The sequence below is a fragment of the Ptychodera flava genome, chromosome 11 (assembly GCF_041260155.1).
Source record: "Ptychodera flava strain L36383 chromosome 11, AS_Pfla_20210202, whole genome shotgun sequence".
NCBI lineage: Eukaryota > Metazoa > Hemichordata > Enteropneusta > Ptychoderidae > Ptychodera > Ptychodera flava.
In genome coordinates this window covers 3,011,592-3,030,201 of record NC_091938.1, presented here as the reverse complement: position 1 = coordinate 3,030,201, position 18,610 = coordinate 3,011,592, and the positions used below count along the sequence as shown (strand labels likewise).

Genomic DNA, 18,610 nt, shown 5'->3' with positions numbered 1-18,610 from the left:
TTTTTGATTGATTAATTGATTGATTGATATCATATTTTTACTCAATACAGGCATACAAGCTACATATGATTGGTTCAAAGTATGCCTGGTTTATACAGGGCTGGTACGAAGATACATGGATAGACGATACTTGGAGAGATGGTGTGGTGGACTGCACGAAGGAACAAATAGCAGAATCAATTGAAGTTAGTCATGTCTGTTTATTGTCTCTTGTAGGTTGTTATCAAACTGTAAACAACACCTAACCACTAAAACTATGTTATCAAATGAGGACATCTGCTCATCATCCATGGAAGTATCTTGGACAGTTAATATTGTTCGGTTTCATCTTTAATTTACCTATCATTTCGTGCTGTACTTGCGGACGTTTAAAGCTAACTTTTCTTAAAGTACAATACTTTCTTGACTTTAAAAGTGTTTGAATCAAGACAATTTTTCGCAAAATTGTGGAAGATTTGAAGGAAAGTAGAAATAAAGATGGAAAGTGAAAAATGAAAAACTGAACAGAATATGAAAATATTACACGTGTCACAGTAATAACTCATACATGCGAATACATGTATCTAAATACCAGTTCATGTGATATTTCTACGCCAACGATTCAACACACAAATACACCAACAGCAACCTCTGTAGCTATCTACCAACATTTTTAAGTTCCCTGTGTATGTTGTTTGGCATATTTGAATATTTTATCCCAAAGAGAAATGAATTTTATATGCTACACTAGTGATAGGTTTCTTATTTTTGTCCGAAAGGGAGCATTCTCAGTGTTTACATTCGATATTAATCCAGTAAGAAACGAACCCGGTATCTCTGGTATGGTAAGTTTGTTTATTTTCTCGTTTTTTTCCTGCATTCTTCTGAACTGATACACGTGTCTTTATAAAACGAACGTGTAAAGCTATGGGTGATGTGCATGAACAACCACTGGAGGCACCATTAAAGAAGTGGTATGGCCGCAAACTGGTGACGTCACAACCAATGAAGACAACAAAAACACAGTCAAATTCGGTAAATTCGGTAAACAAAGGCTTGGTAATGGCGATACCTACATAAGTACTCTCAATGATTTGAGACCTTTAGTCTGTAGCCATACCACTTCTTGAATGTTACCTCGATGTTAAATGTAACGGACACTTTGTTAATCATCAGCAATCTAATTTTTTCCTACTTCGCCACCAACATGACACAGATAGGGTTTTAGAACGCAATTCAAACTTGTTGCTGCCATAGTATACGATATAACAAATTTGAAACTGAGTTAGCATGCTAGAACAGCTTGACGAACACTCAATATGCAAATTAGGTTGCTGTGAAGTCAGACTTTTCCCCTTCAAACTAGCGACTTGGGATATTAATGTGAATAATGAGAATAGTTTTCACATTTTCTAGACCCCGAATGAGTACCTTGACTTGTACGATGAATACGTCAACTATACGACGGAAAGTTTGACTGGTTACAAACTGTCTGGAGCTGCCTACGATGCTGTATGGGCCATTGCCTTAGCGTTGAATGACACAAAGAATAAATTGGAAGCGGTAGAAGGTCAGTATTAAAATTATTAAGGCCCTATGTTAACTTGAGGCAGACTTCACAAAAAGGCATCGACTTTAACATGCAATTTGTGAAATACTTATGAAAAAGAAATCCCCAAATCTTGTTCTCGCATGTGCGAACTCGTTTACGTACTTTCTTTCATATATTCAGCGGTCTGGTCTTACGCGGGTGTTGGCAACGTCAGTCGTTAGTAAGCCAAAACTGAGACGAAAAGAGTCCGTTTGTGCGATGTTTTCAAAAGGAAAGGTGAACTGTTAAATGTGAAAAATGAGTAGGACCTCATTTAACAAAGGGTTATGTACCTGAATACACGAACCATAATTATCTCCCAACCTCTTCTCTCTCTTTCTTCTGTAAATTTTCTGTTCCAAAGGTGACATGCGACTTGAAAATTTTACATACGGCGATCAAGAATTCGGAGATATGCTGATGGACAGCATGAGTAGTGTAGAATTTGATGGTGTTTATGTAAGTGTATTCAAAGATTTCTATCTGAAAAATCACGATTTTGATTGACAATATGTGGAAAATTGACGAACACAGATTACGGGCCATGAGGTGTCTTTGATTATTTTCGCTGACTGGGCAGTATTATGTGTATCTGAAAGATTTATGAGCCCGATTTTACCATTCAAATTACATAAATTATTATTAGAAATGTGGAGCGCGATGACACTGGAAGACTGTCATAATTTATTTATTTAACTGTATATTGTGCCGATAATCTAGAAAACCAAGTATTTCGGTGCTATAATTGCAATTTCCCTCTGACAAAGCAACTTATTTAGATGATAAAAGATGTATCTAGCGGGGTCTGCTGCTCGGGTCTCGTTCATATTATGTATAGCCCGTCGTCTGCTTCGATGACAACGCGCCATGGAGCCAGCGAGCGTAAAGAGATGAAAGTGCCGACGGCAAGTGCCACAGAAGAATACAAGCCTTTCAAAATTACCGTAGTTGATATCAAGATGAACGCATTGGGGATATTTTGTCGCCATGGATTCACTTCCCCGTCCACTGATAATATGCATTAAACGGCAAATAAACGGTCTTTGCGATAAAATTACTTCCTTCGCATTTACAGGGAAAAATAAAGTTCACCGAAACTGGAGATGTTTTGACTGACTTCAAGCTTCAACAGTACCAAGGTAGCTATGATTTAAAAGTAAAGAATATTACTCGCTGGTGAAAAGTTACCATCTGTGCCCCTTCTGAACGGTTGCTACGAATATTTTCACGACAGCTGTTAAATATCTGTGTAAACTTGGATAGGAGGAGTGTATATAACAAACACTTGTACATAATACTGGCACTCCATTCTTCGTCGTTATTGTAAATTAAACTTTACCGATCTGTAACATAGGTGAAGCTAATACTACATACGTCATTATGAAGCTCAGGTTATTTTGAGTAATTCCTTGTTGTTTGTGATTTATTTTATTTTTATCCTAAATTTGTATTTTATTTCATATTATTCTATTCAATATCGCCTAACAACTGCCACATTTAGACAAGCTGATTTTGTTAAAAATGATAAAAATGCAAATCGCTAGGAAAAAGACAGAGTTCAATTTATCCGTGGGTTCAAGGATTCGCTTACTTTTTGACCCCGGAAAATCTGCTAACAGAGATCGACCTGTTTTCTATAGTGTGTCAACTTTTGGAATAGATGAAACTTATTGCCTTTACGATTGTACAGATTAAAATTTCGAATTTTCCGAGGTGTATGGGGATTGAGACACCATTCTAAGACTTAACGATTTTCTATTTGTTGACATAGGTATAAAACTTTCAGAATTACCATAGGGGGTAGCTATGTGTCCGTCCCCAGGGGGGGTAGGTGTTTTGTTGTTTTGCTAATAAAGGTTTATTCTGCCAAACTTCGGTGTTTTGGTCTTGCACTGCCCTTGACAATCTTGCGTAAACGTTTTATCAGCATGCTGCATCTATTATCTGACCAGTTTGATTGCCTAATTTGCCAAAGAAAGCAAGGTGGTAATTTAGTCTATTATCTGATGAGTTTGATTGCCTAATTCGCCAAAGCAAGCAAGGTAGTGATTTAGTCTATTATCTGATGAGTTTGAGTGCCTAATTTGCCAAAGTAAGCAAGGGTAAATTACTAATCTGTGGACGCTGTCAACAGATCATCACCGGATTAACTTTGACAAAGTCAACAACGAACGCACCAGCAAGGTATTCAGTTATACCTTACTGGTGCGCTCGTTGTTGACTTTGTAAAAGTTTTGAGTTTTGAAGATTTGAGATGTAAGAGTATGACTTTCTGGTCGGTCAAGCTGACAGCGTTTGCAATAAACATCGTCCAATTCAACTTACGACGTCTCTGCGTAGTAGCACTCGACTTACATGAACCAGAGATTCAGAATATTTTAGTATTGTCTGGATAGCTGAAGTAGTTTCTTCAATATACTTGTAATTATCTGCCATAAACGCGATTGGAACTAATTTGGGATCATTTGATCTTCATATTTTTCAAATTTCTCAAAAGTGTTAGGTACCTTATATAAAGCTGAATGTTGCAATATTACAAATTACTCAAAAAAACAAGTGTATAACTTAAAAAGAAAAGCAACTGAGCTTTCATTTGCAGATTAAACCGACAAACTTCACCATCCAATTATCCCAAAAAAGTTCCAATCGTGTTCATATTGAAATTTGAGTTGTGTACTTTTCCATTCAAAATTCCCAAGTGTGCTGTAAATCTCAGGCTACGTCCATTAACATTCTATCCTCTCTCTTAGACAAAGCAAACTGTACTTTATGCTTCACTAATAGCCAGTGTTCCTCATTAGCACTTGTATTAAGAACTTGATATTTGAAAAAAACAATGATTGACTTGTATTTCTGACGCACATTCTCATCAAGCTTCTGTACATTTCTGGAGCAGGGGGCGTAAATGTGAATATCGGTATATTCCGGACGGCGACGGAAGAGCTCGACTTTCATCCAGATGTTCCGATAATTTGGAAAGGTAGGACTGTTACCACAGAGCATTATTTCTTCGAAGTGAGTAAAGCTACATTAAGTATAAACCAATAATATTTTGCATGATAAATATGACAATTTCCAGTAGGATATTTATACCTCCAATACAAGCAATCGCTAACAATGCTAGGCGCATCTATTTGGCTCATTCGTGTAATCAGTCACTGTAACCACCATGTGATAGTGAAACAGTTCATTTGAAAGGATTTGTCTGTATACCTTTACATGTTGTTTGCCTCTGATAAGACGAAGTGTATCGCAAAATCTTATGATAGTTGTAAAGTAAAGTAAAGTAAGCCTTTATTGAAATCGTATCCCACTTGGGATCTTGATCATAAAGTACCAAAAAGGTTTTGCAAAAAACAACAATGAAAGAGTATATATAATATATATATAAAATATAAATATCTATACATGAGGTCAACATATTAAAGGTTTATAAATAGTTTACTTTGTCTTTTTCATTTTGTCTTGTCTGAGTTTAAAACATGTATGTATGTATTTTCCCAATTCACATAGTGATGCTTTATCTGTCCTTGAAAAGATGCTTACAAGGTCTTGTGTGCCTCTGAATGCGTTTTTACAAATGTTTAGTTTACTGAAAAAATCATGTCTAATGTCTGTGTATCCTTTGCAATGAAAAAGAAAATGTATCTCATCTTCTACTTGTTTGTTTTGGCAAATTGGGCATGCTCTGTCTATGACATCAAGGTTTCTATATCTACCTGTTTCTATGTGTAGTATGTGTGCACTAATGCGTAACTTGGACAGGGCTGATCTATGATCTGGGTTTTTTATAACATGAAGGTAGCTTTCGAGAGAGAAATCTTTTTCAACTCTCTGTATGTGCGAAGTTTATTTTTATGGTGCCCTTGTCTGGTATCATCATGAATCAATTCAAATGCACATTTTTCAAATAGCTTTTTAACTTTTACATTGAAATCAGTTTTAAACTGTTTGTCATTTTCAATCTTTACATTCATGGCATCTCGAATATTTACGAGCAGCAACGATTGTTTAATTCCTGACACCCAATTATCTGTATGTGCATTGTCCAGTTGACAACCCAGATCATAAGCCTCACGAGTCAGTGTTGTATCTGCTTTCTTACTTATTTGTTGTATACAAATTGTACTCGACTATTGGAGAAGAAAAGCATCACATATAATGTGTGGCTTCCGATGCTTACACAGTTTTGATAAATTTTGCACCACGTCAATATAATCGGTACTGACGCAGACTTTTTTAAAATTAGACAAACAGCTGCATATATATTGAATATTCGTAAAATCAGAAAAAAAACTTACCACATATCAATACTATCATGTCCTAAGGTACATAGGCAAACTGATATCTCGATCATGTGGCAGGGCCAAACAGCATCTTTTAAAAGCGGGGAACCCTTATTGATTTTCTGATTTTAATTTATCTAGATTTCACAAATTATTCTCATGTTACACGTGAAAATTTTCAGTCGTGATTTAGCTTTTGTAATAGTATTTCTTTCCCTGAGGTATTTTCTTTCTCTAGACAGTTTTATGGAACGGGCGTGTATATTATTGGCCTAATTTAGCAAGCTTCCGATGGCGTTATGTCCAGCTTCACTTCTTTTCAAATTTCTCAATAACTCGTTTGAGAACGCTGGTCTACTATGATTCAAATAGCGTGCAAAAGTGACGATTCTGCCATCCCATAATATTCCTCTGTTTTTCCCCTACCAAGGTGATGGTCCACCCGTCGCAGAATTGACAACAAATTACGTTATACAGAAGGTTCCGGTGTATCTTTACAGTATCATGTCTTTATTGGCTTCTCTTGGCATCCTTTGCAGCGTTGTGTTTTTATCTCTGAATATTAAATTTAGACATAAAAGGTGAGAATATGATATTATCAAAATTCAACTGTTTTATCCCTTCCAAAATATTGTATGAACCACAGATTTACCTCCCCCCCCTCCCCCAGTTAAAAGAACAACAGTCCCATCCTGTTCTTCAGTCAAAAAAAAGTCGTCATCACTCAGAGGAGCAAGAATTGTCGGCATTTTCTCAGTCAGAAAATCGTGATAATTTGATTTTATGTAAATTTGATAATAAACCTTTTATTTCTGTCCTTCTTCAATACATCTTGACTTACTTAAATTATATTACTCATATATATAATTAAGTTTGCTCATTTATTACCCACTTTCTCAACTAATCAATTCCTTACGGACTTATTCACTGACTCGCAAACTCAATCACTCTCTCACTCGCTCCGTATTTGCTGGCTGTTTTGAAACAAAAAACACAACTCCGATCAAGAGACAAACGAACAAAATTCTCAAAACATCAACACCCACATACAATCATCTAAAAACACTTTGTTGTCGTTTCAGAATCATAAAGATGTCTTCTCCGAATATAAATAATATTATTCTCTGTGGATGTATCTTGACTTACATGAGCGTTCTCTCGGCTGATATCGAAGATTCCAGCATTGATGCATTGAGTTCGTGGAAAGCATCTATCTACGTGCTTCTCCTTGGTTTTTCAACAGCCTACGGAGCTCTCTTCTCCAAGACATGGAGAGTACATGTGATATTCACTAACGTAAAATTACGGAGGAAGGCAAGTCTTACTGACTAATCATCATGATTTAGAAATTTTGGATCATTCCAGTCCACAGGGAGATATGTATGAGATACCCTGGACCATATACAGTGAGGGCCCAACTATCTATGCGTAGACGATTTTTTTCAATGAGATGGTGGATCGTGACTCGGATATTCCGTTCTTGCCGTTGGCGGCAATGGCGTGTACTTTGTAAATGGTGGAACAAAGTCAATTACGCCAACAAAATAGCACCCAAATCCATTTGTGATAAAACTTTGCATATGAGTACCTACTATGGAGTGAATTAACTCATTCATTCAATCATTCATTTTATTGCCTTTTTGAAATCTTTTACTTACAAGGTCAGTGTTACAAAAACTAAAATAGGCAAAAGGCAAATATGGAACCAGAAAAATAGCTATATGCTAATCGAGTATGGTCCCATCTCTTAAATTCGCCCGTGGGAGTCCATGCTCTCCTTCTATATGAATGAAGCTGCCACGGACTTTCATTTTTAACTCTATCCTGTTTAATTCTACAAAGTTAGACCTGAGCATAAATCCTGCTTGTGGTTGTAAGACGGCAACATGTTGATATATGAACGTTGTATGATTGATAATTTAATTTCCGATACATACCGGATCTATATCTAATTCGATACACGTGTGTGTCGGCCATGTTTTGCGATACATTTGACTACTGATTACTACTGACTGTCCCGTCAGCAACATGGCATGAATAACAGATAAAAATAGATATTGAAAGTGGCGATCAACTATTACATCAAAGATGCTGTAAATCACAGAACGTCTCGAGATTTGCTCACCTCAGGAATTTTCTGTAAGATTTCTTACTGGTCCATTCCTCAAACCATGCACAGAAAGTCTTCAGTCTGGTCATGGTTGTCGATTGTAAAAACATCCGCCCACCTTACAAGAAAAAGTGCAACTTTAAAACGTTTTCTATAAAGAACATTATTACGGAGAGATATTCAATTGAGAAATTTCTGTGTCACGTGACCAAAACTACCCGCATGGCCAGTCTATATCACATAATCATGGTGTATTTGACAGTTTCAACGACCACATTCTGGGGCCTTTTTCAAATCAAGGTTAGCAAATGTTTCACCTGAGCGATTGAAAGATAGAATTTTATTCCAACCAGTCAAAAATTTAGAGTCAGGTTCCTTTAGGACGTCAGTTTCGTTATTAACATATTCATTCACTTGGCACAACACCAATGTCTTATGGCGTAAAGTTTCGAAATAGGGTGAAAACACTTTTATAGATAACTGGAATGTTGTTGTAATTCACTAAATTACAAACAAGTGATTGTAATACGAAATGCAGCATGGCATTTTGATCCCACAGCAGTTAGGTTCATTTGGCGAACAGAGGTTGTCGGCCAATTATGTTAGCAGACATCGATAACATTGAAGTCATCGCTGCTGAATTCCGAGAAAATATCGTTTAATTATTTTCAGCGTCATCAGGGGCTTACAGTGAGCCGCGATTTTGAAAGAACGGCCTGACTCTTCCATCTATATTCTTGTCTAATTTACATAACGGAGACATAGTTCCAAAAACAATTATTTTTAATTTTTCCAATTTTTTGCAAGTGACTGGACTCCATAAGCTTCTTAGTTTGATTGTGTAATGCACTATTTATTAGTCCAGTGAATATTATAAATTGATAATAAGTCATTATCAGGTAATTTGCATACTTGACAATTATCATTGAAATACTTTGCATCCTTATGATTGGGAACATTGTATGAGTTGAACAACTATCTCTTGTTTAGCCTTGTTTTCAAAAGTGCGGTCAAGCGTTGTGCAAATTCTAAACCACAACTGTTCTTACTTGTGCATTCCATAGGCTTAAAACGCTAGTAGCTATTCTTACAAGCGGACTTCATAGGCTTGAAATGCAGTATTTCATCTAATTTTTCACATTTTAATAGGTAGTCAAAGATGGACAACTAGTGGCACTGGTTCTCATCTTTATTGCCATTGACATCATAACGATTGTATTCTGGGAAACTCTTGATCCTGTGAGAGTTGTAGTGACGGATTTAAATAGACTGGTAGGTCACACATTCAGCTTTATGACATAAAACACGATGAACTATTGCAGATATGCAGATGAAAAAATATGTATGAGTTTAATGTGTATGATCGGTGATTTGGGGAATGTGTAAAACGGGTAAAAAACATGTAGTTTTACTCAAGGATTTTGAGTAATTCAGTGTTATCATAATCGAAATTGTGCTCATGCAGCTGCTTAACCTACTCTACTACCACTCTCTCCCTATGTATGTATGTATGTATGTATTTTGTATGTATGTATGTATGTATGTATGTATGTATGTATGTATGTATGTATGTATGCATGCATGTATGTATAACTTATGTATATTTGTATGTGAATATGTTGGTAGTTAGGTATGCGTACGTGATCAATGCATCTCGAAAGTGACGGTGCGCAAGCCCATTCACTCTGCTGTGAAATTGAGTTAAGCGACGAGTTAAAGGAGAGGTGCGCTTACAAATTAATCCATTGATATTGATATCTGTTGAATAAGTCATCAGCATGTATTTTTTTCTTGTAGCCTGAAGAGATTGGAGATCGTATCTACATCTATCAGTTTGAGTCGTGCGAGTCTACTTACATGTCTTATTGGCTCGGAGTCATTTATTCCACCAAAGCTTTGATGTTATTATTCGGAGTGTTTCTCGCGTGGGAAACCAGAAAGGTTCGTATCATGCTATTGGGGAGAATGACCTGTGTACTCTTCAAAGTAGTTTGTACTTTCTCATGTATTAAAGATAGATTAACGTCTTATCATAGTTAATCCATCTATAACAAGGTAACAAGGTTTGAACCCAATGAATGTTTACATTATTTCAGCTCCGATTTTAAGATATGAAAGATTATTTGAACTGGTGCCTGTCTGGAGACGTTTTCTCGAAATTCATCGATAATAAAACTCCGATTTAGATTTATGCTATCTAGCTGGTTATTTCATACGCGTTTACAGTGCAGAAAAATATCAAATACAGTAAAAAAACTGGCCGACGGAAAGATTCATAAATAGTAAGAGTTTACACAATATCAGCCAATGGTAACTTGCGTATACTATAAAACAAGTAAATACCGTTCCAAGTTTCAGCATAATAAAATCATCAGGGTGAGATATAGACCTCGGCTAGTACAAGTCTGTCAGCGACTGATTTATACTGTGTTGTCTTGTGAAGATTAATCTTATAATGTTGTCATATAAAACACCTCACATATAGACTGTGACTTTAAATGACCCATTCAGCCCCGCCCCTTTATGAAATTTGGGCGCCATCACTAACAATACAATAATTTTGTAAAATTATGTATACTCCAAAATTGAAAAACAGAATGTATGGATGTGCACATATTATTTTTAGTAGCAATTTAAAATATTTCAAAACGTACTACATCCTTGTCCTATATAATGTGAATTTTTAGTTCGGTTCACTGTGCTCAGCAAAGCCGTGTCTTTACCGTTCTGAAGGCCAAGAGGCTTATTGCTGATAATCGTTATCGAAATTATCATTTTTTCTCCATAGGTTTCTATTGCAATTCTCAACGGTTTTCGTCACATTGGCATGTGTATCTATAAATCGTTATAGAACTTTATCATTTTTTTCCCACAGGTTTCTATAACGGTTCTCAACGATTCTCGTCACATCGGCATGTGTATCTATAACGTTGTTATACTCAGTTCAGTTGGTGCTCCTGTGGCGTACGTCCTCAGATATCAGACAGATATTGCTTACGTCATCAAATCTGTGTTTGTAATCCTTGGAACAACCGTTACCCAGTGTCTTGTAGTTTTACCAAAGGTAACGTTTCGCATGTTATCATGTTATTTGGATCTATAAGGAAGCTCATTTTAAAACTATGTACCAAGATGTATTCTGATTTCAGTCAAATGTTTTAAACACGATTGGAACTAATTTGAGAAATTGGATGGTGAAGTAATGCCAATTTAATCTACAAATGCAATCTGATCTGTTTTTCTTTTTACATTACACTCTTGTATTTATGAGTAATTTGTATTATTGCAACATTCAACTATCTGGCACCTGACACTTTTGAGAAATTTTAAAAAATATGAAAATCCAATTATCCCAAATTAGTTCCAATCGTGTTTTTAGGAGAAAGTATGTAATAATCAGTGTCGGCGATATGTGCATTCAAAGTAAGTGCACATGAAAGACAACTTTGTTATCATCACCTTAACATTCTCACCTAATAAATTCTGTAATCTTGATCTTTTTTATGTCGTGTCATTAAGGCACCCCATTCACCTTAAAGAGCCATCAAACAGACCTGAAAGCGAGATCCGATATTTAAGGATTTCGTTTTATAGGTAGCGTTTTACAGAGTGTTTTTTACGATTTGTGAAATGAGTATCAGTGGAACAAGTAGGTGAACGCTGTAGCCATAATATGTTGCCGGTTGTAGTTGTATCGTCTCAAATATTGTCCCCTTACTTGCAGATTAGAAATATATTGTTTCATTTTTTCACACTAAATTGAAACATTTAGTCTGCACACCTTCAGCAGCTTAAGGTAGTATGTGCCTCGAATTTAAGGCTTAAACTTTGAGACAAACTGTTAGTAAGAAAACTACATAATCTTTGCCTTTTTTCGAAATCCAGAATAAATCTAACGGATCACTGTACAAAATTTGATACGAGAGAAATAAATTACCCGATGTTTACCGTTCCTTAAATTCATACTGGCCGTAATCCCTATGTCAACTCGATGGGCAAAAATAAATTTTCTCTTTACAAAACATAAGCCGAGCTTCAAAATGAGACCCAGGGCCCCTCCAATGGTAAACCGAAATGGCATACTGAAAGTCTGATAATCGATCTGAATTTTTTCCCGGGCGTATTTACCTGAAATAGGAAAGTTTGTGAATGATGTTTTTCTAGTCTCGTTTATGATCCGTATTAGCAAACTAATGCGAGGTCACAAACAAGCGACGCCATAACACAACCATTTCTATTATCATAATGAAAATTTAAAGGGTACCGTTTGGTAAAGTACAATAGAAGCTTGTAAGGTGATGTGAAAATTCCTTGGGAGAATGGTTTTGCTGGCCTAGGCCAAAATAAGTTTCTGGTCATTCTAGTTGATACAAGGAATCATACACTGTGACTGTGATGTAGGTAGTTCACATGGTACCACATGCCAAGAAGAGATAGATCTACCATATCCCTCCATTGTTGCCATCATTGGTTTGGAAGCTTGCTATCGGAATGATAACAACAATTAAAAAAACGCCGATAGACACAAAGCCGAAAAGAAACACTCACTTTTGTTATTGGCCATGTTCGATGTTCGTCAAGTCAATATGTGCAGTCCACAGTCCTCTGTTGTGGCACAGACAACTATGGACAGACTTGTTACGCGGCATGCCTTTTGTTCCATGGTCGTCTCGGTAGACTATTGGCTTTTCTTATTAAAATGAGCTTCAAAGGTGTTAAACTTTTTGGAGGCTTTGTTTTCGGTTGAAAATTGCACAAAATTATGCGAAAAATACGACGAGATGGCATCGTACTGCCAGTCGCGTAGCAACCATAGTTACTTTGTGAGCTCTCTGGCCAGAAACACTGCTTCACGCCAATCAAAACATAACACGCCAGCAGTTTCATAAACATGTCCTTTCTTGATGCACGTGTAAAAGACGGTATGACTGACCGTAAACCATTGAGTAAAACCAGACAGTATCGGTAAAACTCACTTTCCTGAAGCTCAAAACACTCCCCTTTTCGCCCGCACGTCAATTCCGCTCAGCACCACACGACAACAACAACACAAACTTTGCCGAACATACTTTCGCTTAACAATTGGCGAAAATCCGAAAATTACCGAAGGATGCATGGTCGGCACTCTTCGGAAAAGAGAGGCGAGAGCAACCTGAGGCGAGGCGAACATGGATGGGTTACGTAACCGCTTCACGCCTTAAACAATACCCGTTACAAGTCTGTCCATGTTTGTCTGTGGTTGTGGGTGGAGGGACAGAGTATAGCTATATTACTATCACTGAAACTTTCATTGCTCTCTCGATGAAGTGATTTACAAGATTCACAGTACATGCATATACCTCTCTTACTCAAACATTTGCTGGCGAAATCATTCCCACCGACATGAAGCTTGTGACTTTCACACACAACTTCGTCAGGCATAATAATATAGCTGTTCTGCAGCACAACTGTTAATCTCGTTGTATGCAAATGAGCATTTGTGCAAAGGAAAAGTGACTGATCGTTTACACCATGCATCTACAGCTACACCACAACCGAATCGTCTCTTTGAAGTGTTTTAACAAAGCGAGTAGCTAGACTGTGCGCGCAAAAGGGACGTTCGGAGAAGTCTACAGGGATATGAAAGACTTCCTGCATACATTAGTCGCTTCCAAAATTATAGCAATCATGCTATACTCTTAATAGTTTTAGCACATGCTCCATCCGACTATAAGTAAGATGGCAATAAAACACACAAATGAGTAAGATGCATGCGTGAATTTTATCATAAAAGACTAACAACACAATATCCAAACACTGAAAGGTTTCTCTTCACAAAAGTATCACAGTCTTGTTGCTAGCAGACGGGTAAAATAATCAACTAATGTTGAAAACGGCTTCTGGTTGAACCACAGTCCCCAATCCCTGCTTCTTGCATTAATTATTTTAAACACATATCCTTTACATGGCACAAGTCCTTCGCTTTGTTTTCAAAATCGCTTAAAAACAAATGAAAACCATAAAAGTATTTACATTATAACTTAATATTATATAGGGCTCAGCCCTTGGTGTCGCGCCAGGGGTTAAGATTGGCAATGTTATTTGTATTGATTCACGATAAAATATAATTAATTGTTTCTTCATATACGTTTATATGACACCTTTATGACAACTATGCCCACTTTCCCTCTGATGAAAACAGTTCACGTACGTACACTGACGTACACGACGTCAAACCCTGCAGCAGTGCAGGAATAGATTTTCTGTAATTTGTAAAAATGTTGGACAAAAATTGGCAATTTTTACCATGATAACAGCCTATTGTGTTAAACAAGGGACGTATTATGCCATCGTTACCATTGCAATGGTAACCGCACTGCCCATCTTCCACTTGCAAGCTGAAAACTAGAGCGTTCCGTAAAAAAACTGGCAATTTTTTAATCTACTTGACATAGGGGGCGCTTTTCTAAAATTCAATCCCATCATTCTTTGCGTATGCCCCCCCCCCCCGTTCATATGCACGACAGTTTTCTCCCATTTTCTACTTTTTGTGCGTGATATTAACGATATTTTGTATCAGCGACAAGGTGGATAATAGCACTAACTGGCTAACAAAAGATATATTTTATAAATGGCATGTTATAAAATAATAGCGAGCGCAACGAGAGCGGCCGAACACAGAAATTTAGAATGGAATCTCTATATACCTACGAGTTTGAAAAGAGAGCACAGTTCCATGGAGGCGGCCATTTTAAATACTATTACACGGATTGCGTGAAATTAAAGATATCATCTACCACAAAAACTACTCGACACTGTGTATTGCCGACAAAAGAATCTCTCTGTTCCAAAGAAAGTGTGAAATTTGTTTCAAAATGACTATTTTCGATCACTTTTGAAGGCCCGGATCGGTCATCACTAGGCGCCGCCATTTTGAAACAAGCCTACTCTCGCGAGAACGAACGGTCAACTCACGCGAGAATTAAAAATAGTGTGCTGAGAGCTAGCTACCGACGGGAATATCAAGCACGTGTTTTACATTAGACTGCCTCTGTTCCCGCCCCTGTTTAATATAATAAACTGATTGGAATCATATAATATACCAGTTTTAAATAATTTTCGTTAGTGAACTTGGCATTTCCGAGTTAAATTGCTATAAATGTTATTCTAGAAAACAATTGACAACAATTCAACCTCAACGAGTCAATGGCTAAGTTATGAATCATGCATCAAACACAGAAATTAGCATGCTATTGCCTGAAAACATCAATGACGATATACTACGCTGCGCTCGCTCTCAGGTCAGACCTGTTACATATTAATTTGCACGTTTTGTATTTGTTTATTTACGAGTACTCAAAAAAAACATGGCGGCGCCCGTAAAGGTAGGGTACACTTCCGGTTAGTCGCATAGTATATTATGAATAAGCGCATGCGTAGTCAGTAAGCCGCTGGCGCGACTATTAAAATACAATAACTTCTTAACATAACCTACAGACTGGGATACCATATTATATTCCCTTTATCAATAGATAATGGCTTATAGAGCCGGTGAAGATGTTGCCATGGGAACAAATAGTATCAGACCAGGAATGACCCAAACAGAGCATAACCATTGGCCAGATACATGTGATGACGACATTGGAGCTGGTCCATCTAGATTGAGGGTAGATCGAAACATGGCTGTCAGCGTTGGAGTACAGTAAGCGTCAAACTCCATGTTTTAACTTTAATATAAACCGCTGAAAATATTTTTATTTCATGAAAAAGGGGTGGCCTACTCGTGCGTATAATCCTTAACCCTAGAAACAGACTAGGGTTATTGTTAACAGGCCTGGCGACCCCTCCCCATCTCAAATTGATTTGTCCAAATCGCCTTAAAACATTAACAGTCCGGTCATTGCAATTTACAAATTTTTCACTCACTTGAAGCGGGAGACTACTGAAAAGATTACTAAAAAGAACAAAGACATAATGTTTTGGCAGCATTACCTGTTGCATAATAAAGGCCCCCTTACGGGCATATGTTTGCATGCTTTAAGAGCTTCCGTACGTGCTTCCACTGTCACTGCCTCATTCACACGCTCACGTATAATCATTCACACATGCTGTCCGCTGACATCTCGGAGACCATAGTGCACACTCTGATAGACAACATATGTTGTCCGACGCACGGTGTACATGTTAATAAATACCGTTGACCCTATATATTCCATAAGTTGGAGTTACTCGTTATCAATTCATGAACCATTTTCATATTCGTGAGAACTTCCACTTTCATAAAATTATCCTGCCGCACAACTTTCAACTTCATTTGCTGCATAAAAAATGTCACAGATAAGAGGAAGTTCTCTTCTTGAATTTCTTTTCAAACATCTCTTTGCTATCATTCTCTTCTTGAATTTCTTTTCAAACATCTCTTTGCTATCATTTGTTACTTCAATTGTCCATTTACACTACCTTTGCAACCATAAAGGACAATATGAAACAAAGGCACAGAAACGAAATGTAATAGTAAAGTGCAGAGATATGCTATGACGTCACAGATGAGACCTGCATTATCACATCATAAATTACCTGCCTATGATTGTGTGTGATTTGTCTTCGCTGCAATCAACTCAAAGTGTTCCAGACCATTTAAGAATGTTGAAGTTGTATCGCTTGGACGAAATTGCATTGTGTTCACAAATTGAAGATTTTATAAGGGCATGAAATGCCTGATATAAAATTAGAATTATATGAAGGAGGACGGAGTGAGATATAACAGGTATCTGGATATCTCACGAAGTCCTTCTGAAATATAATCTGTCGCGGAGTTGAATTCAAAAAAATATGTGGTTCTTGCTTTTATATCTAAAGATACCAGTTTTAATGACCATATTGCCATGAGGAATCACACCACACCATGTCATATCTTTGCAGGGTCCAACTGTGAGAGAAAATATTTCCGGAAATGGACTTATATAAAGTTCTACGTCATTTAAGCATTTCACCCCCAGTTCCCTGTATACAGGTCCAACTTTACCATAGCAAAAATGGATTTGGGACAAACCATGGTGGTGAAAGGGTAACGCATTTGTTTTTAAGATAGTACGCGCCTCGAAATTCAAAGACATGCTGTGCTAAAACTTTCCTTAAAACAGCTTTCCACTATTCTCTTCCAAAATTGAGAATAAAAAACAGGAATTACAATGAACGTCTGGTACTAGAGAAACAAACTACCTGAAATTTACCAATATTTGGAATTCAAGCTGGCCGCTATCCATGTATTAACTCTTCGAAAATGAGATTTTCAAGCATCACAAAAATAAAGCAGTAAAGATTTAATTTACTCAAAGAGCTTCAAAATAGGTCCACAAAAGCGATAGATAGGGAAAGTATTGTAGGAATTTGAAAGTCAGATTATATGTCCCCGAGGCGCATTCTACCTTGTTCATAAAATTTACCAGAAGAAATATCTGTGAACGACTCCGTTGAAACGACATCTTCAGCGATGGAACAAATTATATACCGAGACCAAAATCATCAATGACAAGAAGTCAAGTCATCAAGACGTCTGCAAACGATCATATCGTCACAACGATTACCACCACTACCATCATCATCATCATCATCATCATCATCATCATCATCATCATTATTGACAGTGAGCGGGAAGAATACAGAAGAGCTTGACAACCCACACATCTGTAAATTTTGGGTTTCGCGCTCGTTATATTTTATCCTTGACCATGAACAGTTAAAATTGATTGAAAGAGGTATACTTATTCAAAATATTCTTCTTACATGTCTAAGTACCTCATGATCAGTACACGACAGATTGTTACTTTACTTTATTTATCGACATTGTTACTTTGATACCAAAATATTAAATGAACGAGACCTAGAATAGAAGTGCCAGTGTGTTTTTACAAGTCTGATGAGCAATTTGCGAGGACTACTGCGAGTTGTATTTGTAATTCCCACCTAGTAGTATAGAAACAAATTATTTGAATTTCTTCCCCAAAGTGCAATCTGATGTCACTTCTTGATACGATGAAGTTGGTTGTTACTGTAACATTAGATCACACTCACATATACATTGTAATGGCAATTTAAGATTGTATTTACATTACAACGCCGAATCTTGAAGTAATGCCACAAGTACGCCCTCATATTACCACATTCAAGAGTAGGAGATCCCGTGGCATTTGATTTTAGAGTAGCTTACATTGGCTCAAACTGTTTTTGAATCGGAAAGAAGGAATATACTTGATAAGTGAAGTTATATCGTTGATGAGTTATAATCCAACTCCGACAAGTCCATACGTAACGCGAAACGATTAAGCACTACCTTACCGTAAAGTAACATTACATTTAAACAGTACCACAGATATGTAACGCGTCGTTTAATCATAAAGCGATTTTAAATAACTATTTCGAAATGAAAGATAACAGTCCGGTTGCTTATAGAATAAACATACTTCAGTGAGTCTCTTTATTTCTTCTATTCTTCCTGTGTTTTAATTTTGTACATAATCTGTTTATTTTAAACATTTGTAGACGTGGCTTTAGCCTTTTGGATTTTCAAATAATTTTTCATGATTTTGTTCTGTAAAATTATGTAAGATTACCTCAAGTCACCAAAATTTGTTTTTCAATAAACCATTTATTATTATTATTATG

General features: G+C 36.8%; 1 protein-coding gene across 1 annotated transcript in view; it reads left to right on the top strand.

The window, feature by feature from the left end:
• Nucleotides 1–18,610, top strand: part of LOC139143270 (gamma-aminobutyric acid type B receptor subunit 1-like) — a 47,202-nt gene extending 28,592 nt beyond the window's left edge. Inside the window, exons 7-19 of the mRNA XM_070713466.1 lie at nt 51–185; nt 759–824; nt 1,396–1,549; nt 1,935–2,029; nt 2,646–2,709; nt 4,467–4,550; nt 6,287–6,437; nt 6,939–7,170; nt 9,116–9,238; nt 9,764–9,907; nt 10,842–11,030; nt 15,478–15,647; nt 16,868–18,610. Coding sequence (XP_070569567.1) covers nt 51–185; nt 759–824; nt 1,396–1,549; nt 1,935–2,029; nt 2,646–2,709; nt 4,467–4,550; nt 6,287–6,437; nt 6,939–7,170; nt 9,116–9,238; nt 9,764–9,907; nt 10,842–11,030; nt 15,478–15,647; nt 16,868–16,880 — 1,620 coding nt within the window. The 3' untranslated portion in view covers nt 16,881–18,610. The remainder of the gene's footprint in view (nt 1–50; nt 186–758; nt 825–1,395; nt 1,550–1,934; nt 2,030–2,645; nt 2,710–4,466; nt 4,551–6,286; nt 6,438–6,938; nt 7,171–9,115; nt 9,239–9,763; nt 9,908–10,841; nt 11,031–15,477; nt 15,648–16,867) is intronic.